The sequence below is a fragment of the Falco rusticolus genome, chromosome 4 (assembly GCF_015220075.1).
Source record: "Falco rusticolus isolate bFalRus1 chromosome 4, bFalRus1.pri, whole genome shotgun sequence".
NCBI classification, from domain to species: Eukaryota; Metazoa; Chordata; class Aves; order Falconiformes; family Falconidae; genus Falco; species Falco rusticolus.
Window position 1 is genome coordinate 26,115,028 of NC_051190.1, and position 25,961 is coordinate 26,140,988.

Below are 25,961 nucleotides of genomic sequence, written 5' to 3' on the forward strand. Positions count from 1 at the left end.
GAGCGAAGCCCAGGGTGTGCACAGTGCAGAAGCAGAGTATCTCCCTGCAGTCCCCGTCCTGCTTCCCACACTGCTGCAGCACTGAGCAAGTTGTTGCGCAAGCGTGTCCTCACCACTGGTCTTTTTCTGCTCTCTTCCAATGCAGGAGAGTATGCCTTGGTGGTTGTCGTGTCAAACCAGTTTGAGAACCTCACCCACTTGACCCCAGTTCACATCCACAGTTACCTGACTGATGTGAAGATGGAAGCAGAGGAGGATGTTTTAGTTGTGAACTGTCCGGTCACCTTCAGAGCTGATCCATTGCCATCTCCTTATGGCGTCGTGTACACCTGGGACTTCGGGGATGGGTCCTTGCTGTTCACAGAGAGCCAGTCTACAGTGACATACAGCTACCCCAGAAGAGGGGTGTACAACATCACTGTGACTGCCAACAATACCATAAGCAGCGTGGAGACAGTTGAGCACTACCAAGTGTTTGAAGAGATAACTGGGCTTCATGTTTCTGCAGATGAGGCAGCAGAGCTGGGAGCATCTGTGACCCTTAATGCTTCCGTGCAGACGGGGGACAGCATCACCTGGATATTCGATATGGGGGACGGGACGGTGCTGAGGACTCAAGTGCCAGTGGTAGAACACGTGTATGTAAAGGACATCAACTGCACCGTGAATGTGACAGCTGTGAATCCTGTGAACTCTGTCTCCCAAACTGTGCCCGTTAGGATATTTGTCCTGGAAGTACTCAAAATAGAGCCTACTTCTTGCATCCTTGAGCACCCGGACGTGCAGCTGACTGCATATGTGACAGGAAATCCTGATGAATACATCTTTGATTGGACTTTTGGAGATGGCTCGTCCAATGTCACAATCAGTGGGGACCCTGTGGTGATGCACAACTTCACCCGCAGTGGGACATTCCCCCTCTCCCTGACTCTCTCAAGCAGGTTTAACAAGGCTCACTATTTCACCAGCGTCTGTGTGGAGCCAGAGATTGTCAATGTCACACTTCTCCCTTCCAAGCAGTTTGTGAGGCTTGGTGAAGAGAGCAGCTTCCAGGTCAGTGCCGTGCCTCTCTACCAGTACCGCTACCGCTGGGATTTCGGGACCAATGAGTCCACTAGATCGAGTGGGACTGAAGTGACCTACACCTACAAGAACACAGGGGTCTTCCTGGTCACAGTGACTGTCTCCAACAATGTCTCTTTCAACAACGACACAGCGTTTGTGGAAGTCCAGGAACCGGTTGGGGTAGCAAAGATTGAATATAACGGGACAAGTGTTTTGGAGCTGAACCAGATCTACCTGTTCTCTGCCAGCATGAATGGAACCAAAGTGAGTTACTGTTGGGACTTTGGAGATGGCACTACCCAGCCCGGGCAAATCGCCGCCCACTCCTACAACAACACGGGCCATTACACTATTAGTGTGGTGGGCCGGAATGATGTGAGCTTTAATGAGACCGTCATTGATGTCACAGTGAAACGGCGGCTCCAGGGGCTGACCATCAATGCCAGCAGGACAGTGGTGCCGTTAAATGGTTCAGTGAGTTTTGTAGCCACACTTGTAGCTGGCAGTGCCATCCGCTACTCGTGGATCCTCTGTGATCGGTGCACTCCTATCCAAGGCTCGTCCACAATTTCCTACACTTTCCGGTCCGTGGGCACATTCAATGTCATTGTGACAGCAGAGAACAAGATCAGTTCGTTGCAGGACAGCATCTATGTCTACGTCCTGGAACAGATTGAGGGGCTGCAGGTGGCTAGCAGTGACCTGGTAGAGGACATCTATTTCCCAACGAACAAAACACTCCATTTGCAGGCAGTGGTGAGAGAGGGAACAAACATCTCTTACAGCTGGGTAGCCCAAAGGGATGGCAATGCTGTGCAGACCTTCACTGGGAAAACCTTCTCCTTGGTTGTCCTAGAAGCTGGAAACTACACTGTCTATCTGAAAGCCACTAATATGCTGGGATGTGCAACTGCTAACAGGACACTGGAGTTCATTGAAAGCATTGGTCTTTTAAAGCCTTGTGCCTTCCCCAACCCAGTTGCTATTAATGCCTCTGTTAACATAAGTACCACCATAACCAGTGGCACTGGCATCACGTACATTTGGTACCTAGAGGATGGCTTCTCTCCTGTTACTTCTGAACCCTTTATTATACACTCCTTCCAAAGCCCTGGAGTGATAGAGGTCATCGTTGAAGCAGAAAACAAGCTGAATTCAACCAATGCAACAATTCCTATCTGTGTAGAGGAGGTCATAGAGGGGCTGAGTATAGGGACTGCAGAACTGGACTGTAGATACGTCTCATCCGGCTCCACAGTGGTCTTTGAGGGGGAGCTGCAGAAAGGGACTGAAGTGACATGGCTTTGGGAGGTGCCAAATGGAACGCTGACTGGCCAGTCTGTGGCAGTCATGTTCCCCACAGCAGGGTTTTATACAGTCTATCTGAATGCATCAAATGACATCAGCTGGGCTCTGGCCAGCAGGAATATCTCAGTGCTGGACAGGATTCAAGGACTGGAAGTTCTTGCTAGCAAGAAGGTGGTGGAGCCAGGGGAACAGGTCACCTTTGTGATCAGGATGTTGTCAGGTACCTCTGTGAGTTACTTGGTGAGCATAAGTGGGGACTACTCTGTGGTGCTCAATGGGTCCAGGTACACGCATGAGTTCACCAAGAGTGGCGATTACTTGGTAACTGTGACAGTGCAGAACCAAATCAGCATCGCACATGCCCAAGTGCTCATCTCTGTCCTGGAGGCCATCCGTGATGTCAGGCTCCTGAACTGCTGTGAGGAAGGCATACCCACAGGCACGGAGAAGAGCTTCCATGCCCAGGTGGGGAGTGGCTCCCGTGTGGCATTCTCATGGCAGTTCTCCCTGTGGAAAGAGAAAGGACGATCTGTGGTCACTGTGGCAGGAGAGAGTGTTTCCTACACTCCAGAAGCTGCAGGGCTGCTTGAGATTCACCTCAATGCCTTCAATGACTTGGGAGGTATCAATATCACCAGAACCATCCAAGTCCAAGACCCAATAGTCCAAGTCTCCCTCACTGCCTCCAATGCCTTTGTCAACAGGACAGCACTGTTTGAAGCAGCAGTGGTGCCCAGCAGCAGGAGTGTTGAGTTCTTGTGGACCTTTGGGGATGGTTCTTCCACTCAAATGACCAGGGTTGCAGTGGCCAACTATTCTTACGTGAGCCCTGGGGATTACCTGGTGGAGGTGAATGCCACCAATCTCATCAGCTTCTTCATAGCCCACCTCACTGTCACTGTCAAAGTCCTGGAGTGTGAGGAGCCAGAGGTGGAGTTAGCCTTGCCCCCTCAAGTAGTCATGAAGCGGTCCCAGAGGAACTACCTAGAGGCACAGATTGACCTCCGAGGATGCATCAAGTACCAGACAGAGCACCTGTGGGAGATCTACCAAGCACCCAGCTGCATGAACTTGGATGACTCCAGCAGGATCCGTCTGCCAAATGTTGATGTGAACAGGCCCCAGCTAGTTATACCAAAGCTTGCCCTGGAAGTTGGGAATTACTGCTTCATTTTTATTGTCTCCTTTGGAGACACCCCACTGTCCAAAAGCATCTTTGCCAATGTGACTGTGATACCGAGTAAGCTGGTCCCAATCATTGATGGGGGGTCATACCGTGTATGGTCCAACACTCAGGACTTAATCTTGGATGGGGAGAAGTCCTATGACCCAAACTTGGATGACGGTGAACAGACTCCGTTGTTATACGATTGGTCTTGTACATTCTCCTCCAAGGTAAGAACAGTTTTGCACAGCCAGAGAGGGTTTGGGAGCCACACAGCAGCTCCGCTACAAACATATGTCTGGGTTCAAATGGTACTGGGGGAAGCTTTTGTGAGCATCTTTAACAAAGCTGCTCTGGAAGGAGGGTTGCAAAGGTTTCCCATTTCCCAGCTCAGGATGGTGGTACAAAAATTGCTGTGAGGAGCTGTGCAGTGTAGCCTGCTGCAGCCCGGTGCTGCAGTGTCCTTTGCACGGCAGAAGTGTTGGCACTGGCAGCTGAGGCATCCGCGTCACCGCTGCCTCTGCACTTGGCCTCTGGTTCGTGGTTTCAGTGTGGCCACTCCATAACCTGAAGGAATTGCCGAGCTGCTGATTGCAGCCTGCGGGGCTGAGGGCTCTGCTTCCTCACCTGGTAACAGTTAAATGTCTTTAATTTCAGCAGGGGCTGAAGTTAGACTTTGGAGGAGTCGAGTGAGCACAGGTCATGGTCACTGTGGGCACAGGCAGGTCACTGTCCTCACATGCTGAAATAGTCTTGACACTACGGTGACAGAAGGGCAGGGGAGAACTGCCCTTCAGATTCTTACGGGAGATCCCCCTCAGAGCATTTTTGATTGAATGTGCAATTCTTTTGCTGGTAAAATGTCATTGTTTTCTATCTTTACCTCAAAACAGAAAGTTGTGGAGTGTGTGTGGCTTAGACTTTTGAGTTTAATGTGAGCTTTTTGTGTTGTTTGGCAATGTTTGTAAGCTATTTAGTGAAGAATTAATTGCTGTAAAATAAGAAATTGATGCTCAGATGAAACACAGGAGTATTCCAAGTATTGCTTACTAACCTGAAGAATAGGGTAATGTGCTTTATTGCCCACATGCCACCCCATTTCTCCCACCCCAGTGGTGGCATTGCACAGTAAGATCTGTAGCAGTGACTTGTGTGAACCTGAATGTTTTGGCTGTGGACTAACCTGATGTGCACCCGTACCAAGGAGGGTTTGAAAGTTCTTTTCTCCTTGCAAGCAGAGCTCGGCTGCAGGGTGCTCTCTGAATTTCAGTGCCAAGGAAGGAATTGTCACAATTTCCAAAGCTCTGTTAGAAGCAGATGTGGAGTATACGTTCGACCTCACCGTCAGGAAGGAGGGTATGAGTCCTGAGGCAACAAATCAAACCGTACGTACCACAGACAACTGTCGCTTTCTGTCCTTGTGTGCCTGTTGCTGGAGACAGCCGAGCTGGAAGTCCATGGCCCTTTTCATAAGGAATTTTCTAGAGGAGAGCGCTGCTGGCTCGGGACAGTGGCCAGCTATGGGTGACTTCCCAGGCTGTGTCCCCTAGCCCCATCTGCGAGCCAGTGCCAGTTCAGCTGGGGTGGTGGAAGCTAACACTACCCACCTGCCCCAGCCAGCATGGGAAAGCAGGGGAAGCAGATTTTAGGGCATCGCTGGGGCTCCCTAACCCATCTCATCCAGGTCATTGTCAGGAACCGACATAGGTATTTCTGTGACACATTCATCTTACGCTGCCTTGGGCAGCACTTTCTGCTTGTCCTGCCAAGTCCTTTTAGTTTCTTCCTTCCTTTAGACCTTGCATTCATCCGTTCATCCCTTTCTGTGCAGAGGCTGTGTTAGTGACCCAGCCCTGGATGGTACCGGGACTGAGGGTCTGCGGCAGCAGCACAGCAAAGGAGCCCATGATAGGTGGCTCTTCCAGCACCCTGTGCAGTACCAGACTCCTCACATGGCACAGCACCAGGCTCCTCCCCAGTTTTTGCCCAGAGAGAGCTTCCTAAGAGCTGGTACTTAATTTTACTGTCAATAGTTCCTCTCTTCTCTCCTTGTGAATTTTTTTAAGGGAGGATTTTTTTTAAGTGCATGTTGTTTATGTCAAATTAAGCTTAACGCTGAATGCATCTGCAGTCCGACAGCAGTTATGGTTTATGTCAGAAACATTCATCGTGGTGTGTTTGGCAATTAGAGATACAGTTAGTCTGAAAGTGGAAACTCTTACTGCCTGGGTCTTAAACCAAAGCTGGAGGATAAAAAGAAAAAAATTAAATTGATAGTCTTTCAAGGACATTCCGTACTATCTGGTTTCCATGCATGAGCACAAAACAATGATTCCAGTGTCGCAGGAAATTTGCAAATACTGTAGGAATGGATGAAGCTTCAAGGCACTTCAGCTTAGTCCTGTGGAATATTTATCCTCTTTTAAAAGTCTGCCATATTAAACAATGTCTTCATTACTGCCTTTCTTTGAATTCAGAGTATTCATTATGCCAGGGCAGAGGGCTCTGCTGAATGCTGGACAACCCCATTTCCTAGAGGATTAAAGGAATTTAGACAAAGTACTGGGGTCAGAGCTCAATAGCCGTTGTGTCTGAGCCATCAGTGCTCTCCTCTCTCCAAGTGCTTTGCCGAGGAGGTGTGGTAGACGTTTTGAGATGTGCAACTTAGATCTGAGCTAAAAGCCTGGAACACATGCAGCTCTCTGGAAAAGGTCATTCTTCCAGGCTGAAGAGCAAAATGCATTTGATGCACAGTGGGAGTTGTGTTTTCTGGCTATTTTTATCTCTCAGAGACATAGGTAGTGCCAGAAATGATGATGGTTCTGCACAGGCAGTGGACTCTGAGAGCCCAAGGGTTGGGTCCTAAAACGTGACGTGATTCTAGTCCAAGCTCTGTAGGTCAGAGCAGGGCTGGGGGTGGACAGCAGGACCATGCTGGCTTTGCACAGGGCAGCGTATTCTCAGTAAACTCTGGCTTGCCCTAAGCCCTCTTGCTAGTCTGGACTGTAAACACTTCCCATTTAGCCTTCCGAGTCGAAGACAGGGACCCACAACCCCACAGTCCTCTGTCCACGGCAGATCTGTTGTGACCTTACCAGGTCAGGCATTCCGCAGCTGCAGAGGCAGGACCAAGAATTTGGCCTACAGGAAACAAAGGAGAGCTGCAGTTGTTTCCCAGGGCAGGTGCTCACCAGATGTTTGGTCTGTGCTGTAGTGGAGGGTTTCCTCCTCCCAGTTACACTGTCCTCTTTTCCTAACTGTAACATGGATCCCACTTTTGTAGGGTTAACAGCTGTCCTGGGATGGCTGGTCCACCAAAGTGCTTCAGTTAGCATCATCTCTGCCCAGCAGCACAAGCAGGACTTGCTGAGAGTTCAGCACAGGGTACCAGAGGGACATTTTGAAAGTGATGTGTCATTAAAAAGTGTAAATAAAGTAAATCCAGAATTACCTAGATTGGCCCAGTTTGGCATTGGATGACTCTTGAAAATCAGTGACAGAACTGGCCAGTGTAAGGAAAGTGATGTAGCTTAGATGATGACCTGAAATCCTTTAGAAATCCTTTTCTGCTGTTCCCTTAGCACAGACTGGGCTGTGGCAGAGCAGAACCAGGTGCTGGGATGTCTGCTTAACTGTTAGATGTATGTATTTTTGTCTCAGATCTTCTGATGGAGTCTCTTGCTTTCCCAGGTATTCATCAAGAGGGGAGGAGTCCCTATCGTCTCCCTGGAGTGCGTTTCCTGCAAGGCTCAGTCTGTCTATGAAGTTAGCAAGAGCTCCTACGTCTACCTGGAGGGGACCTGCCAGAACTGTCACAACGACTCCAAGCTTGGGGTAAAGTCATTAGCTGGTCTTTGCTTCACCTTTGGTGGACTTCAGGGAGAAGCGGAGAGTCAAAGAGGACAGGGTGGAAAGAGCTGTGTGAGAAATAAAGTCTGGGACCTAAATTGCTGTGGAGACACAGAGGGGAAACAATCGCTGACTGTTAATGCAGTGGCAGGCTGAGTCTGGCTGAGGGGACGAAGAAGGCTGTTTGATGCTCGTCTCCTCATCACAGCCCCTGGAACTGGCTGCAGGACTGGCTTACAGAGTCAGAAGTTTAAAGCAGGCCCTGTACGGAGCTTGCTTTGTGTGACATGGGGCTTGTTCCGTGCCTCGGCAGCATGGAGGAGGCTTAGGAGGGCCTGTGAAGGAGGTTCCTCATGTCCTGTAACCACTGGACCCCCTGTTGAGATATCCAGAGCTTTTCTTTGCCCTGGGTTGTGCCTGTAGGCTACAGGACACATGGCCTGACGGTCCTCCATCAGTGTCTTGACCTACACAAGGGCAAGTCCTTGCTGGGTCATTTTCAAGCCAAGCTCATGAGTGACCAGCTGTTTCCACACAAAAGCCACTTTTTTCCTAGAAGAGGTCTGTACAGTGTTTTCTTCTCCCTGCTGGTTGGCATTTTGCCCATTATTGTGGTGGCTCAAGCAGAGGTTGTTCTGTCTCTTCTGATCCTCCAAGTCCCTCATGCCCTCCTCTAATGACAGATTCCACTCCGCAGCATCTCTGCAGCCTGTTGAATGAAGCAGGTCTCAGAAGTGGAAGTCTTGTTGTGAGAGCTAGTCTGTATTGCTCCCAGCAAGCCCAGCATGTACTTGTATGGCATTTTCTGGCTGGCTATCTCACTGTTCCTCTTGTTATCGCAATTGTACATTTGTGCTATTAACAGTAACCATCCAGGACACGTTCAGCTTGAAGCATATAAAACATGGTATCCCATGGAGACTCCACCAGTATTTAATTTATTTCCTGTGTTTTGTATTCTGTATTATGAAATATTCTGTCGGAGGGTGATGTAATCCCAGAGACTAAAGTAGATCTCACAGTGGAAATATTCCCACCAGACATTTTGGAAAGGTTCCAGTTCTTGTTGCTGTAGCACACAAGACTAAAGCTGAATTATCAACTGCAAATTTGGCAGATGCTCCCACTAGAAATCTGTTACTTTTTATAAGAAACTCAATCTGAAAACATTTTAAGGACATAACTTCAGATTTAAACAAAACCTCTCCTGTCTTTTCCCCTCTTCCTCTCTATAGAGATGGGCAGCACACAGCTTTAAAAACAAGTCTCTCATCCTGGACAAAAAAACTACCTCCACTGGCGACACAGGCATGAACCTGGTCTTGAGGCAAGGGGCACTGAAGGATGGGGAGGGATATACTTTTACCCTTCACATCACAGACCTCACAACCGGGGAGGAAGGATTCGCCTCAATCGATCTGCTCCCCAACCAGCCACCTGTTGGAGGGTCCTGCCAGCTGTCTCCGGAAGGACCCCTCAGGGCACTGATGGCAAAGGTGCACTTTGAGTGTGCAGGTGAGAGCGAGCGGACAGCGGTGCTGGGCACTCTGCTCCTCGTGGGCAAAGGTTTCTCATGACCAGTGTGTTACCTGCTGCCCTTCTTCCCACAGGTGTTTTCTTTACTCTGAGCTCCTACCCCAGGTCACTGTTGCCCAGGGCTGAGTTCAGAAGTGGATCTTTCCATTTCTGATCCCCAAAGCCTTGACCATGAGGCTTTGTGTACCCGAATTATGGTGCTCTAAAACACATGGTAGCAGGCCTACCAATTTAACATCCTAATTCATGTAGCTGAATGGTGATATCCAGGCCAGGGCAGTACTTGTGGAAGGAACTGGCATTTCAGTGCAGGAAGAAGAAGGGAGGTGCCAAAACTGAGTCACACATGGGAAGAGTCAAAAGACAAAGCACTGGGGCCTTCTCTGCCATGTGGGCTGGGTGTTCCCGTCGGCATTTACCTTCTCAACCAGCTGCAGAGATGGCACAACACGTCTAGCTTTGGAAAAGTGGCCTGGCTGACATCCTGTAGTCTTGGGCCGAGGATTAAGTGCCTCTAAACCATATTTCCCCAAATTAGTGTTAGAGGTTAGTGCTGTCTGTGCACAAATGCTGAGAAGCCACACTGCAGAGATGATGAACTCGTCTGATTCTGGGGAGGCTGGTCACCAAAGCACTTCTGGGGGAGAAGCATGAGTGTATTCAGCATCATATGGTTGTAACTTTGGCGTGTTTTGAGCCACTCAGAGTAATTAGGAAATTGCTGTCTCTTTGGAGTGGTGGGAATTTTAGCTGTTAGTAATTGTTTTAAGCTGAAGTGAAACACGCAGGATACAGACTCACTGGTCACATGTCCAGTGCAGTGAGCCTGGGCAGAACCAGCACCTTTGGTGGTGCTCACTGGGAAATGCACAGTGAATTTCCCAACTGTCTGGCTCCCACAAGACTCCTCATAATTCTTGGGAGCTCCTATGAAACCTTTATGCAGGTTTTATCCTAGACTCAGTTATTCCTGAGATGTTGAACTGCTTGAGCACTGTGCTGAGCCTCTGTCTTACGTCAGCTTTGCAGGGCTTGTACAGAAGCTGCAGCCTTGGGTCAGTGCTGTTCCCAGCCCCAGTAGGGTTATTCCCATTTTTATTTTGCTCATGAAGTCTTCACAAATCCCTTTAAATGTTACGGGACCCAGACAACTAGGCAGAAACCCCTAAATATCAGAAAAATTCAGAGAGGGTCAGAGCTTTTCATTGGAGGTCCTGAGACATCCCTGCAGCCCAGTGGAGTCCTCAAGCTGTCCTCGCCCTGGGGACAACATGTCCCTCTGCCGGAGCAGGGTGACACCTTGCTGGGGACAGCAGTGAGGGCAGGTGCCATGCGGAAGGGCTGGGCAGGGTGGGACATGCTGGGGGAGGAACGGGGCACCGCCAGGCAGTGCCAGCTCTGACGGTCAGGCTGCGCTTTGGGACGGTGGCTGCAGCCCCCGCTCTGTGCCCTCGACCCCGTCAGACCCCCTGTCTGGGTTTGTTTTGCAGGCTGGCGAGACACAGAGGACGCGGAGGGCCCGCTGGTGTACATCCTGCTGGCGTCTCGCCACAGGGCTGGGCACTACCATGAGTTCTGCGTGTACAAGGGCAGCCGTGCAGAGCACAGCGCCTTCCTGCCCCCGGGCTTCCATGAGAGCGGCTTTATGGTGTCTGTGGCGGTCCTTGTTCAGGACCAGCTGGGAGCCACCGTGGTAGCCATTAACAGGTAAGACCCACCGCTCGCAGGCTGGGCTTACGCGGCCGCGCCAGTGTCCGGCCTGGGCTCCTGAGTCAGTCCTACGGCTTGACTGCTGAGTCCCTGTCCTGAAGGGCTCGGCAGATGCTGGGTGAAATGTTTTGCTCCTGGAAGAGACTGTTGGTGGGAAGGGGAGGGGAGGCTCAGCAGAAGTGCAATACAGAGAATCCAGTCCTTGTGGATCATCGCTCAAGGGGGAGACTTCCCCATAAGTTACTGCTTTCCTTACCGCTTACCTACCACCTCCTTAATTCCCTAGTGACACCTTGCTTTGAAGGCACAATGTCACTTTGGCAGAAGATCTCTTAGCTCTGTGCTCCATCACCTTCCGCTGCTGAGAGCCAGGGAGGTCTCATGGAGCCAAAGTGGAGAGCACATGCATTTGAATAGGGTGGAAGGACTGACTGCAGCTTGAGTCTCAGCGGGGCCGGTACTGTGCCAGCCCAGTTATCCCTTCTGCAAATGCCTCTTGGTTTCCAGTGCGTTCCATGCAGGTGACAAGTGCCCACAGGTCTTTGGGCAGCATCCTGAGCTGGTCTCTGCTGCCTGGCAGAGCTGTAGGACTGCTCCTTCTCGAGGCTGATTTGGAGCTCCCCATGCTGTACATGTGCTCCTGGCCTCCCAGGCTGGAGCGCAGTCCTGCAGTGCCTGCAGAGGAGGATCTGTGTCCCAGCTGTTCCTCAGACCCCAGGGAACAGTGCCAAAAGCAGTGCAGCTTCTCCCAGACACTGACTCTGGTTTTAAGTGCTCTTTCTGCTCCATCACACTGAACCTGAATTTTCTTCTCTGGGTTCAATGCAATGTGTGCATCCTCCACCTACAGCTTCGCAGAGCTGGACCAGTGAGGAACCAGGATGCAGGTCCATGATGTTCCTACATACAGCTTGTGCAAACTGGGCACCAGGGCAAGGTTCAGCAATGCTGTCTTTGTTGTTTAACCACCTGCTTCCCCCTTTCTCTTCCTTACCAGCGGAAAAGCAGATTCTGCCTCCTTCCCCCAGCCCTGTTTGATAGTTGCACTTAACCCAAATCCCTCTTTCCCTTGGCAGCTCCATGGAAATCGGCTTACCTGAGGGGTTCCCCAGCCTCTCCCACTGGCTGTACAATCAAACTGACACGGTGCTCCAGGGCTTAGTGAAACAAGGGGATCCTCAGCAGGTCATTGAGTACTCTCTCGCCCTCATCACCATCTTAAATGAGGTAAAGCAGCACCCGCTGCCCAAGAGGGCCTCCAGAAGGCCTTGCAATTGCCAGTAATGTTATTTGGCCAGTTTATGTACAGTGGTGTAGGGAAATGATTAATGCTACAGTTTCTCATGTATATCAGTGTATGTCCGTGCTGGGAGCTGGGCTGGACCTATTTTCATGCATCAAAAAGGTTAGCAAGCTCCCAACACACAATGACCAGGGAAGCAGAAGGGCTGCAAAATAAAACAAGGATCCTAGAGAAGGCACTGGCTTGGGTATCTCCCATGCCACCTGCTTTTTTGTCCTCATATTCAGATAGTTTTTCCTCTGTACTGCCAACCTTAAGTCTAAACATTGAATTTAGAAACCAGAATCTTAGCTCAGATTCCCCCAGCTCCTTCATGCTTCCCCTGAGCCAGCCATCACGCTCCAGCTCAGCAGGGCTGGAAACTCCTTGTAGCTGCTCCAGTGATGCTATGGGTGCTAAGGAGACCTTGTTCTGACTGCTGAGCTAGTGCAGCTAGAAGGATCTTCTGCCTGCATACAAGGTCTTTAATCCACAGTCCAGGAGCATCATCCTCCTGGCAGCATTCACTTTCACTTGTACCTAAAGTAGTGCTGAGCCCCTCCATGTGCATCTCTATAGGCAAGGCAGGGATTTCGGTCAGCTGCCCAATAAGAGCCTGCTGCATGCCTGGAAGCCAGGCAGGGGTGATCCCCCTGAGCCAGGCTCTTTGCTTAGCTGGATAAGGACTGCACACTGGTATACTACTGAGCTGTCAAGTGCAAGGCTGTTAAGATAATTGCTTAGAGAGCACAAGTGAAATTGAGAGAGTTCTACTGAAAAAACAGCTCATGAGATCACCCTCTGGGGAAGAGCACAGGCAGGGAGATACAGAGTGCAGGGAAGAGGTGACTTAGCACAGCTGATCATCCTCTGAAACAACCTGATACATTTCCTCACTTTGCCTGCTTTTCTCCTTCCCAGTACGAGAGGTCCATGCTTCTGGAATCTGAGGCTGGAAATGAATTCGAACTCCGGACCTGGACTCGCAATAACATCACAGAAACCCTGAACTCGTTGAATGTGAACACAGTTGATGACATCCAGCAGATCTCAGCTGCCTTGGCGCAGTGCACGGTATGTTCCCCACTACCGCCTCCAGCCTCCCGCTCTTCCAGGTGCAGCTTAGATGCTCTTCAATTCTTGATGTGCTTCCCTGTCTCTCTGCCCCACACATGCCACACAGGGAGGACAGGTGTCACTTGTTGACATCATTAGGGTTTCTGTGGTGATGTACTAAGTGTTGTGAGCTCTGCCCCTTGCCATGCCACCAATCTAGCAGACGTTGATAAGATGATGTATTCACGTGCTGGAAGGCAGCACCTCAGAACTGTGTGCTTTTTCTCGTACCAGCCCTGGTGTGGCAGCTTACTAGCAGCAGGTTCCTTCGCTTGCAGATGGAGTCTGTAGGAGATGCCACAACAGACTGGAGAAGCACTGGAATAAATTGTTGGGGGAGTCACAGAATCTCTGAGGACAGGCTGGACTCCTATCAGGAGTAACACAAGTAGAGCCGGACCTGCCTTGAGCCAAGGGACAGTGCCAAGGACTGATGTTCCTTCCAGCCCTGTTTCTACCATACAAGATTAGAAACACTGCTCTGCTCTGCTGCTGACTGGAAGTGCTGTGTTCCCCAGCCAGTGTGCAGTTTCAGCTCCCCGGTGCTGGGGCTGCTGCCTGGTGGATTTAGGAGTGGCTTTATGTGTTTTGTCAGATGGGCAGAGGGAAGAGAGCCCAGTTATATAATGTGCTTGGGGTTTGGTGGTCAGCCAGTCTGCTCTGGCATGCTCTTCCTCCCTGCCCTCCCAGATCTTTGCTTTCGGGACTGGAGTCTGGTACCCTGGCCTTGGCTGTGCATCACCTCCCCAGCCAGGTCATCAACCTTGCTCAGCAGGAACAGGCTGTCATCAAAACGATGGACAGACTACCGCATCCCACCCACAGAGTCCTTATTCTGCTGCTGCTTTCTCTGCTTCACAGTCTGGAAACCTCAAAAATCACTTCTTTCTGTTCATCTTTGTTCAGGGATTTTGGGGTTCAGCACATGTCATTCTGATGCTGGGTTGGTTCGTTCCTGTGTCTCTGACGTGCTCTTGCCTTGCGACTTGATCTCGCTGTGGAAGCTTAGGTCTAGAAATAGAAATTTTTTTTCCACGGGAAAAGCTGACACTCCAGGATTAGTTTGTGCTCTGGTTTGGAATGAAAAGCTTAGAAAAACAGTAATCTAGAATTTCCCAAGCGGTTGAGACCAGCACGGAGTTCACACATTTCCTTTCCTGTAGAAGTGTCAATCAGTGCTGATACTTTCTTGATTTTACCTACAGAGAAGAGGAAAAATCAGAATGAATTTCTCCTGAAGGGGAAAAAAAATATCTTAGTCGTCTTAGTCAATTCTCCTTCCTAAGTAGTAGCAGCTCCCCTTGGGTGGTTCTTCCCCATAACCCTTTTTCTTCCTCAGCTTCTTGATACCTGACTGTGCCTTGTGGACTATAATTTCCACAGTATGTCCTTGCTTAGCTTACAAATAAAAGCAGAAGAGGGGGAATTCTAGACCTGAAGATGCTGTTTTGATTCTTCACCAAAACATATGGTGAATCACGTCTGAATCCTATGATGCTTAAAAGAAAAAAGATGAATAAAAGCTAGGAATGGGTTTGTGGTAACAGCTTCCATGTGTTGCCTCAGTCCCTCCCATCCAGCCCTTGAGAGTGCGGGGAGCTCCAGGCCATGGCTAGAACATTCTGTTTCTTGGATACATCTGGGAGCAGAGGGAGGGACATCCATCATGCCTGAGTGGCAGGATCCCTCCCACAGCTTTCAGGAGTATTTGGACACTGAAATGGATTCAGTTAGGGCTAAATCTTGCTTCCATTGAAGATAGCAGAGTGGATGGAGGAATCCTATCCAGCTCCTCCTGGTTGATTTCTGTAGGAATAGTGTGTAGCCCTGAAGGGGTCCTCATGAGATACAACAGCAGGAGAGATGCTTGGTCCTTACACGTGAATTCCAGGAAACATGAATATGCTGCCCTATGTTGCTCTTTCCAACCCTCAAGCAACCTCCATCAGACTCCTGGCATGCCTGGCTGTACGCTGGCAGATTGTAATGTGAGGGGAGGTGGATGGAAGAGTCTTGGAGATATCGTTTCTTGGCATCTCTCAGTGTGAGCAGAGCAGCCACAGTCTCTGCAGTCACCTCATAGGGGCTGGAAGGAGCAGGGGTGACTTTCAGAGTGCAAATGGTGTTTGAACAAATGTTTGAACGAATTGTTGAGGGACTGAGCCAGCTGAACTTGCCCACAGCTGCTTTTGTCTTTCCCTGGGTGTGCTCCTTCAGACTGTGTTTCCCTTTGCAGGTGGTGAGCAAGGAACTGGTTTGCAAGTCATGCCTGACAAGGACCTTGAACAAGCTAGAGACCATGATGACCATTCTACAGGGAGAAACGACCCAGGGCACTGTGACACCAACTGGCATCGCTGACAACATCCTCAATATCACAGGTGAGTTTTGTTCTTGCAGGGACAGGTGACAGTTGACCCGATACTGCTGAGGGCACAGGTCTCCCTGTGCAAGGAGCTGGGCAGATGTCTGCTGAGAGCAGCTTTGTGGGCTTTCTCCTGTACCATTAGGAGTTTGGCCTTTTCAGGCTGTTAGGAGAATCACAGCTAACATTTGGAGTGTGGCACCCCAGTACTTTCTTCTGCTTGCACTTTTCTCAGGGTTGTCCTGGCTTTGGCAGCTGTCTCTGCAGACATTTAAATATGACAGTTGTCAATAAACTCACTAATCGTTCAGGGAAATCCCATTTTGTAAACAGTGAGTAACAGCTATGGCTTCCAGATGCTTGCCTTCCTGGTTGCAATCTGAAGGGTACCAAGCTTCACTGGGGCACCTGTGAACACTGGGTGGGAATTCCCACCTGGTTACCCTGGGAGGATGCAGACACCTTGCTTGTACTCCTTGTTACGCGTTTCTGAGTGTTCTCCACTTCATAGTGCAAAAACATAGTAACATATGTTTGCTTTATCTATTCCTTCCCTGTTTCCCAATCTGCCATTCTAGTCACTATACAAGAGGAAAATAAAGCCTGTTGTGATCAAGTACTCACCACCAAACTTTGTAGATTAGCTGAGAGACTGCAGGAATTGCTGACAGCTCTATTTTTAGCTATGGGCTACTGAACACTTTGAGTGCAGAAGGTCACGTGCACAGTGTAGACTTACAGTGAGAAGACACTGAGGAAAGACTTGTCTGATTGTTTTGGGAAGGTATCAGATGTTATCTAGACTGTAGCAGTTATCTAGGCTATTTACCACTTCCTCTGTTTGCATCTTTATTTCTTTCCTGGCAGGTGACCTAATTCACCTTGTCAATACAGTTTCACAAGAGTCCAAGCCCCAGGAGCTGCTTGCTGATTCCCACAATTTGCTGCTAGCTCCCAAAGCCTACAACCTGTCTTCCAGCCTGATGCGCATCCTCATGAAGTCTCGGGTGCTGAATGAAGAGCCTCTTGAGCTGGTGGGAGGAGAAATTAAGGCCACAGGCAAGCGGTCTGATCCCTTTAACTTGCTTTGCTACGAAAACACACCAAACTGCCAGTTCTCCATCCCCCAGGCATTCAACACCACCCTTTCCAACCTGACGGATGTCATTCAAGTCATGTTCCAAGTGGACTCCAATCCTTTCCCTTTTGGTTACATCAGCAACTACACTGTGTCCACAAAGGTCGCCTCCATGGAGTTTCAGACACACAACGGGGTGCAGATCCCCATTGGGAGCCTGGACTCAGAGAAAGCCATCACCGTTATGGTGTCAAACAACACAGATGCTGACAATCTCTCTGCTGGCACTGAAGTCATCGAGGCAAGAACATCTGTGAACTTAATTGTGATTATGGAAAGCAACAACAGAGAAGCAGGGCTGCACTTCCAGCTCACTTACAGAGTCCTGAACGGTAGTGTGGACAGATCCAACTTTCTGTGCTCTTTGCTATTTCTTCCCCTGGGAGAGGAGGGCTGGGTGTTGCAGCAAAGGAGACCTCTGTCAAGAGGTAGCTGGTGTGGGAGGGGATGTCAGGTGTAGCCAGCAACCGCATGGTTGAGTTTCCATCTGTCGCAGGCATTATCCAGTTCCCAGTGTAATCCTTGCCTGTGGATTGTGGCATGGAGAAGCCTTTTGTTTTTCTCAGCCTTTCTGTTGAGCCACATCAACACCAGAGGGAGTTTGTCCAGTCTGTGTCTTGGTCAGGTGTAGTGGTATCGTGAGTCTCTTCCTTAGGGGTCGTCTGAACTGCAGACTGAGAGGGTGCAATCTGGAAGAGCATCTCTCCTGGCTTTCTGCATTCCTGATACTCCTCCCTGAACATCCACTGCTGGTAACAGGCTTGTCATTGAGCTCTCCCTGTTTTTTAAAAGTACTTTTTGTTTTCCCTCCCCGTCCCCACACAGATCGCTACATCGCAAGCGAGCCTGAGCCATTCATTATGGCTTATCTCCATCACGAACCAGAGCCCAACGAGCACAACTGTAGTGCCTCTAAGAAAATCGGCCTGGATGCCCTGGCTGGAAGGGACCACAAGCTCTATACCTTCTTCACTTCACCCAGGTAAGAGAAGCCTCCCGTGTAGTACCTGTCACCCACATAGGCCTGTCCCGTGGATGTATGTGAGGGATGCTCAGGGCCTTGCCATGGTTCATACCAGGCTACTTTGCAGGGCTGATGCTGCTGTAGCTATTCACAGTGCTCCTCTGTCCTTGGAGGAGGCAGCTCTCCCGGGCAGGGTGCTGCAAGCTGCCATTCCTGCACCCCTGTATTGGCACCTCTTCAACCCTGGCATTCCCTCCTTCCCAGATATCTGCCGCTGGTGCAGAAGGAGCTCAGTGCTCTGTGATTTGCCTTTCTGATCCAGGTGAGGGAGGGTTCCCCTTTTTAGAGCTGTAAATCCTGTTCCCTGTGAGTATCACAAGCCCTGATGATGAATCTCCCCACACTGCCCTTTTCTCTGCTCACTTGCCTGATACTTACTGTAGTCTGATTGCTGCTTGTCCAAGCTTTCATCCTCCGTGCACTGCTGATCCCAGAGCTGCCCATATTTACCGGGACTCTTTCTCCGAGGGACTCCCACTGACCTTTGCACATTCAGGGCTTGCTTCGTGCAGCTCGTGAAACCATTTCCCAGAGCAAAGCACCACGCATTAGCCTAGTTCCTGATCTGCAGTGCAACCTGCATGAAAGCACCTCTGTCCTCAGAGCTCATCTTCCCAATGTGTGACAGGAGGAGAACACACTTTCCCTCCTGGGCTCCCGTATACCCTGCTTGCCTGCTGCGTGGCTCATTAAGCACTGCTGTTGTGTTGTTGGGTTTTGCAGCAAAGCTCTGTTCCTTTTATCAGAGCAGTCAATCTTGTGACTTCAGTTGCTGCCTTGCTGCCTTGCCTGGGAGCTTGTGTGTCCGTGCCTCGTGTTATTTATGAGCCATTCTGAGGCATTATCTGAGAAGAAAAGATAGGCAGCTTGGGAATAGGTGGGGCAAAAGTGGAGCCACTGTTGTGTAAGTTGATACAGCTTCCATGGCTTTTGATAACAGAATTTTCGAAGAGGGATTAATCGTCCTGATAAGCATATCTGCTCCCAGCCAAGAATCATAGAGTAGCTATGTAAGTGTTGTGTGGGTCAGTGGGACACAGGGAAGGGCAGGTGGGAGAGCTGTGCAAGGCTGCCAGCGCAGCAAAGGGGATGTGCAACATAGTGCTCCATGTGCTGAAAGATAAAGCAGAATTGAAGTGGCCTGTAGAACCCTAGAATGTAAATTACAGCACATTCACTGGGCTTTTCCTCCTCGTTGTGGGCTTACTTGTCTCTGCAGCAGGGTGCTTTCTGTGGGCACACATCCACCAGAACAGGATTAGCGCCCCTTCAGCAGGCGAGTTAATAATGACTCCTTGCTGTCTTTCCTTTCTCCAGAACGGATGACACCATCCAGAAATACTACTTCAACATCACGAACCATTTCAGCTGGTCCCCGGTGGAGGTGACTCTGGGGCTGTACACCTCCCTCTGCCAGTACTTCAGTGAGCAGGAGAAACGGTGGAAGACAGAAGGGATCATCCCACTGGAAGAGACCAGGCCAGACCAGGCTGTGTGCTTAACCCAGCACCTCACTGCCTTTGGAGCCAGTCTGTTTGTCCCCCCAAACTCTGTCCAGTTCATCTTTCCTGTGAGTAAAACAAAGCAAAGCACTGTCACACAGAGCTGTGCAGTGTTACCACACACTGAACGGATTGTAGTCACCTAGAGGAAAGCCTTGGGCTCCCATTGACTTCACATTCAAGCTGGGTCGTGGTTGACTCGTGCCCAGCTAGCACAAGTACCTGAGAGTCTTTAGGAGCTCTGTCCTCTGATGGTGAATCCTGGCTGCTGCTGCTAAAAAGAGACCTTTGCAGATGGCTTTGGTCTCTACCTGGACACCTCGCAGTGTGTTCACCTCCTAGTGCGATGCCAAACACTCCTCCCAGCTGTCACCCAGCACTGTTTTCTCCCAGGGAGCTTGCACCCGGCAGCTGCTCCCTGCCTCCCAGGGGTGTTCAGGCTCTTCCTAGCTCGCTCTGTGTGACGTAAGTGGGAGCAGAGAGCTCTCGGCAGCTGCTACAGCAGCTTTGGCCAGCTGCTGCAGTATGCTGCACATGGCCTGTGCGGGGAGAGGTCTCTCTTTGCAGGTGGTGTCATGTTGGTGAACGATGGTAATAGCCAGGAAGGAGGCAGCGTGACTCCTGGGGAATGGAGGGGGGTCCTCCTGGGGAAGGAGAGTGCCTTTCAAGATACATCTTTTCTTCTAGGCTCCAGGTCCAGGTCTCAACTACATCGTTCTGCTGACATGTGCCGTCTGCTTTGTGACCTACTCGGTGGCTGCACTGATAGTGCACAAGCTGGACATGATTGACATTAACCGAGTAGGGGTGATACCCTTCTGTGGGAAGAACGGGCTGTACAAATACGAGATCCTGGTGAAAACTGGCTGGGGCAGAGGATCAGGTTAGTCCCCAGTCTATTCCTGTGCTTGATTCCTAGTGTGACATCTGTGTGGTTCCCCTGAGATCTCACCTCAGCACATCATGCACCAAATGTTCCCCTGCAGGGCCCAGAGTTGGTGTTTGAAGCAGCACTGAGCAGGCAGTCGGTTCAGGGCTTCCCACAGCATTCACAGTTGTTATTTTGTGATGATGGGGCAGGTCAACAGCTGTGGAGAAGAGCGTACTGCCCCACTCCTTGCTGTTGGGGTGGGACAAGCAACTCCTGCTGGAAGGAACCACCCAGTACAGCAGTACGCCCAGCCTGCTTTCCCTGGCTGGGCTGTGGTTGCAGGAGCAGCCCAGAGGCAGTGATTGTTCCTCACTTCTGACCCTCTCCTGCAGAAGCATCCAGGCCTTGTGGGCCCTTTAGGTGGACCATTTTGCTGTCCTCCAGCATCCGTCACTTGTTCTGCCACCTGAATCTTTCCCAGCGGCATGAAGGCAGAAAGCTTGGCTTTCTGATCCACGGCTGGGTTTGTAGCTAGAACTGCCAGAAACATCACCCTGGACTTGGAAATCCAGGCAGCTGGGATGTGGAAGCTCTAAGCAAGAACAGATTTGGAGTGCCACCATGTCACCGCCAGAAACATGCTGCCATTGATCTTAGTGTAACCACTGGCAGCAGCTTTCTCCTGAAGCTCTCCCCCAGGACCATCCAGGTTGAGCAGGTAGACCAAGGAGCATCTGGCAAATGGTACCGGAGAGAAGTCAAAGAAAACAAGTCTTTCAGCTACTTGGTGGAAAAAACATCCAGAATAAACATCTCCTCCCATTAGGGTGTTAGCAAGGCAAGGAATGTCAGAATAAGTCCCCTCCAGAGAGGAAAACCTTGAGCATGCCAAAGTCCATGCACCAAGCCAAACTGAGCAGCTGCCCTCCACAATCTGTACAAGCTGTAACACAATCCCTGGGTGTGAGATGGCTCTTGAGCACATTCCTTCCTCCCCAGCCTCCAGGTGGCCCTTCTGAAGGGTCATTGCATCTGGTACCAGGTCACTGACAGGAAGGCAGGGCTGCGAAACAGCTCCACCTTGGGTGGACTTACTGAACCCATCAACTCTGGCAGGTACCACGGCCCATGTGGGGATCGCCCTGTACGGTGTAGACAGTAAAAGTGGTCACAGACACCTGGATGGAGAAAACGCCTTCCACCGCAACAGCCTCGATGTGTTTCAGATCGCAACAGAACGAAGTCTGGGGAGCATCTGGCGCATCCGCATTTGGCACGACAATAAAGGTGAGACGTGAGGGGGCACATGGGGCTGAGACAGCCATCACAGGTCACAACCGGGCTCTGGGCCAGGAGAGAGGTACCTGGGCCTACAGTCTGGACTAAGCCTGATGGGAGACCGTGGTGACCCACTGGCTTGGGGGAAGATTACTGGGGAGGGGGACGTGGAGTCTCCATCACAGGGAAGTGTGAAAACTGGTCAGCTGTCATCCCATACACATACAGTGCAACGTGCTGTGCACTGTGGCAGCGTCTGTAAATGTCTGTACAGCCCAGGAGGTGACCTGGCTGTGCCAAGCGTTTTGCTTGGGTACCTGCGTTTCCTATCGATGAAGGTAGTGTCACGGGGTAACTTCTGCTGTCACACTGACGGGCGCTTGTGCTGCCCTCTCACCTTTGCAGCTTCACGCAGGGAATGTCTGACATGAAACACATTTCTTCATCTCTTAACTTTTAGGACTCAGCCCCTCTTGGTACCTGCAGCACGTCATAGTCCGGGACCTGCAGAGCAGCAAGAGCTACTTCTTCCTGGTGAATGACTGGCTGTCGGTGGAGAGTGAAGAGAACGATGGCATGGTGGAGAAGGAGGTTTATGCTGCCAGTGAGTGCTCAGCCCCTGGGGTGTGGGGCTGGGATGGCTGAGCAGCGTGGCAGTTCTTACCGTGTTGGGGAAGGGCCCTCGCAGCAAGAGACTGCAGAGAGCCCATAGAGCCTGCACACTGGCTCCTCCACGCTGCACTGATGTCTTGCACAGCCAGGTGCTCTGCTGGGTCCTTTGTGCCAGAGGACAAGGCGTAGCAGGGACCCAGCTGTGCAGGAGGGGCCATATAGATGCAGCATGGATAGTTCCTTCAACATCAGTCTGCAAGGAGGACCGTGGCAGGCCCAGCCGGGTCCCCTCTGCGGTGCAGCTGGCCCTGAGAGCCTCTCTCTTTTTGTGCTCAGGTGAGACAGAGCTGAGGAGCTTCTCCCGGATCTTCATAGCAGAGCTGCAGCGAGGTTTCTTTGAGAAGCATGTCTGGCTCTCCATGTGGGACCGCCCGCCCCGCAGCCGCTTCACCCGTGTCCAGAGAGCCACCTGCTGCTCCCTCCTCATCTTCCTCTTCCTCTGTGCCAATGCTGTGTGGTACGGCGTGGTGGGGAACGTACACCTCAGGTGCGCTGTGTCCCTTGGTGCTCTGGCCACTCCCTTACCTCTTCAGGGTCACTCCTGCACTTCCCGTTACGTAGGGCAGGACAGACCTTATGTCTGCTGGGAACAGGCGACTTGCTTGTGGCCCTGAGTCTGCCCTTCCCCTTCCAAAGAATGTGGGACCAGGAGATGGATGGTGGACAACCAAAGACAATCAGCAGTTTTCCCCCTTACCTGGTTTTGCCGTGTCATCTGTTAGTGTAGCCCATGCCCATTTCTTTCTGTACACATCTGAAAAACCCAGCTGTGCAGTTTTGTCTCACTGCTTGCTTAGCTGGCAGCCCTGAGTGCTCTGCTAACACCAGTGTCTGATCTCTCTTAATTCTTTCCAGCAATGGGGCAGTTTCTAACCTGATCCCTGTTAACGTGGACACAGTGGCTGTTGGTCTGGTGTCCAGCGTGGTGGTCTACCCTCTCTACCTGGTCATTTTATTTCTCTTCCGGATGGCTCGTGGCAAGGTAACGAGAAGGAGTTGCAGGCTGCCCAGGTGGCTGTAATGCCACCGAGTTTGCTTTTCTGAGGCTAGATTCTGCCCTTTGTGGTACATCACTTTTCCAGGTAGTCTCTGCATTTTTCCAGTTGTGCCTCTATGCTGCCCTGCACCATGGCCAGACCCTTGGCAAGCCTCTGCCTTCCCTCTTGAGCTGGGAGCAATCCCTGACCTTAGGGACAGATCACTGCCTGGACTCCAACAGTGCCCAGACAGAGACCAAAAGGGCAGATTTTAAAAGCTGCCTAGGCACTTACTCTCTCTTGGTTTCAGTATGTGATAGGTACCCAAATGCAGTGTAAAGGTATGACTCTTTGCTGTATTGGCGGGAGTTTGAGAGATGCTCAGTAGAGCATTTCTAATGAAATATCTACCCTGGGTACAAATTCAGCTGTCTGAGCAGAGCTGTGGTTAGGCAGCTGTGAAGGGATTAGCTGGGGATTTAATGACTAGTTAGGCACAATTAGCAGCCCCATTAAATACTGCAGCCGGCTGCTCAGTGACTGATGAGCAGCAAATGTCCCTGATATTTTTTGTTCCTGTAAGCACCTCTTGCTTTGCAGGAGGTTGCAAACTCATGTGGCTTCCTGAGGACTTGTACCTGAGCAGCCTAGATGGCACTGGGCTGCGGTACCTGTGGGCACAAGTGCCGAAGGTGCCTGTGGGGCAGTGGAGGACGTGCATGTGCCTGTTCTCAGCTCCCCTGGGTGGGCCGGGGGTCCCCCAGCCCTGCCTGTGCAAGTGTGGAGCTCCCCAGCAGAGTAGCGAGCTGATGAGATCTGCTGAGCAGCAGGGCTCCGAACCACTGTGACATTGTCACCTCCACCCCTCGCTCTTCTGCTCAAGCCTTCCTGTCTCCTGCAGGTCTCCATCAACCACACCCTGACTCACTCAGACCAGCAGTCCTTGGAGATCGACAACTACCTGGACTCCTCAATCCTTGACAGCTCCTTCCCCACCTTCCCTGGGCTCCAGGCAGAGGTAACCTGCTTTTCACCCAAAAGCTGGGCAGGCTGTGTGTGCCCCTGTACGGACCCAGTGTCCATCCACAGCTGTCGGTGCAAGAGCTGATGCACTCGAGTGCTTCTGGCAGATACTGGTGATGGGGGAGAGCCACAGCCCTTCGTCTCTCACCTGCATCTCTGCCCAGGGCAGTCCTGGGTACCGAGCACAAGCTGTCTCCAGCGACTGCTCTGTGTCTGTGAGCATGGGGATTCCCAGCGTGCCTGGGCGCTACCTCTGGAGGAGAGCAGGCTCCCGGAGGCGTGGACCCAGGGCTAGCAGCAGCTCAGGCTCCAGGTTCCCAGTGATTGCTGATGTTAATAACCTGTTGTTTTAACCAGCCACAAAACAGTGTCATGTGCCTGAAATGCTTCTGCTTCCTCCACAGGCCTTCTCTGAGCAAACCAAAACAGATCTCTTCTTGGAGGACTCCAAAAGGTAAGTAGGTTTCTGAGGATGGAGCGAGTAGTTTAGTGTAGTTCACTGCTCTGGTAGACTGGGGTTGTGCTGTTGCCCTTCTAGACAGTTCCCTACACACTAGCACAATTGCTTTTCTCATGCTTCCCATTTGCCCTGCATACCTAATTGCACCCATTCCTCTCTTTTCCTGCAGCCTCATGCGGTGGCCCTCTAGCGAGGCCCTGCTCAGCTGGCCAGACCTCCTCAGCGACCCCTCCATCATGGGCAACACCATCCAGAAGCTGAAGAGGGGCCGGGCCAGCCGCCACCTTGGACTCGAGGCCCCATTGGCAACTGAGGAGGACAGCTTGTCGCTTGGTGTTCACCAGGGACAACCTCGATATTTCTCTGCCTCAGGTGGGTGTGTGAGTAGCAATGGCTCAGTTGCTGTGCCAGGGTTTGAATGCCCCAGGGAAGTGCGGAAGGAGCAGTCTGGTCCCTACGAGCCCTGGCTTAACCCTGGAGAAGACAGAATAGCCAAACCTGCCACCATCACCACTGGCTTCAAATTGAAAGGCAGAGGAGGAGGGTTGTATTTTCTTAATGGGAAATCCAGTCTGGCAAAGCAGAAAGCCCGTTGTAGATCAGTCTGAAGTGAGTGGTCACCACTCCGTCAGCAGACTGGGAGCAAGGAGAGATGCGTTCCCATGGGATCTGAACGTTACAAAGCAACCAATGCTTCTTCACTGGTTACGAAGCCACAGTGTGTCTCTGAACCTCTGTAAATGGCTGGAGAAGGAGAAGAGCTTGGCCTCCTGTACCAGTAGTTTCATTTCAGGCTCTGCAGCCAAGCTGGGGATAGACAGGAGCTAGAAGACAGGGATGAGGGGAGGGCTGTCCCATGAAGAAGGACCTCACCCTGGCCCTCCTTCTCCCCAGTTCCATCAATGTGGCTGAGCCAGAGCAGTACAGACCCATCCCCTGGTGCAGCGCTGGGTGCTGTGCTCCTGCCAAAGCTGTTTGCACACTCTCTTTCCCCAGATGAGGATCTGATCCGGCAGATCCTGGCAGATGGAGCTAGTGGCATCTCCCACTCCCAGGACCTAGGGCCGTACATGAGGGCTGAAACAGATCTGATCTCAGGCCTGTAAGTATTCGGGGAGTGGAGTCCCGCCCTGAGCCAATGCTCCTGTCCCTTGCCCTTCCACTCAGCTTCGCAGTGGCCAGTATTGCACAGCCAGTTCTGCACGCAGCCACAGTGAGCTGTGCTGGGTGTTGAGACACTGCAAATGCCTTGTCGTTACTCATTATGTTCTTGCTGGCCATGATTCCTCCAGCCCCCACAGCCAGAACTCCAGGAGAGGGCATGGCTACCCTTCCAGGAGCCACCTGGACTATCCCCTTAAAGCCCCAGCTGAAGATGTGTCTTCAGAGCTTTGCAGGCTGCTGACAAAGTGCCGGGACATGGGTTCACTTCATGGCACTGACAGGAGGGAGAAGGGGGGGGGTTGAATCTCTGTTGTGTTATTGTGCCCAGAGCTCCCTGCTTTGGGACCCTGACCACCGCCCAGCCGGGCTGGCAGCCCACCACTGGGTAGCCAGTGCAAAGTGGCAGATCAAGGGAGGGGACAGACTTTCAGCCCTTCCCTATGAGATGCCCGAGCA

At 51.4% G+C, this 25,961-nt stretch overlaps 1 protein-coding gene across 1 annotated transcript in view; it reads left to right on the forward strand.

The window, feature by feature from the left end:
- The window catches only part of PKD1 (polycystin 1, transient receptor potential channel interacting), a 98,892-nt gene that overhangs the window by 59,212 nt on the left and 13,719 nt on the right, over positions 1–25,961 (forward strand). The window contains exons 15-34 of the mRNA XM_037383310.1: positions 146–3,768; positions 4,777–4,923; positions 7,229–7,372; positions 8,623–8,902; positions 10,414–10,630; positions 11,710–11,860; positions 12,837–12,989; positions 15,268–15,412; positions 16,264–16,866; positions 17,360–17,516; positions 18,876–19,128; positions 19,748–19,943; positions 21,048–21,218; positions 21,670–21,813; positions 22,158–22,368; positions 22,737–22,863; positions 23,760–23,876; positions 24,286–24,335; positions 24,511–24,713; positions 25,338–25,443. Coding sequence (XP_037239207.1) covers positions 146–3,768; positions 4,777–4,923; positions 7,229–7,372; positions 8,623–8,902; positions 10,414–10,630; positions 11,710–11,860; positions 12,837–12,989; positions 15,268–15,412; positions 16,264–16,866; positions 17,360–17,516; positions 18,876–19,128; positions 19,748–19,943; positions 21,048–21,218; positions 21,670–21,813; positions 22,158–22,368; positions 22,737–22,863; positions 23,760–23,876; positions 24,286–24,335; positions 24,511–24,713; positions 25,338–25,443 — 7,198 coding nt within the window. The remainder of the gene's footprint in view (positions 1–145; positions 3,769–4,776; positions 4,924–7,228; positions 7,373–8,622; positions 8,903–10,413; positions 10,631–11,709; positions 11,861–12,836; positions 12,990–15,267; positions 15,413–16,263; positions 16,867–17,359; positions 17,517–18,875; positions 19,129–19,747; positions 19,944–21,047; positions 21,219–21,669; positions 21,814–22,157; positions 22,369–22,736; positions 22,864–23,759; positions 23,877–24,285; positions 24,336–24,510; positions 24,714–25,337; positions 25,444–25,961) is intronic.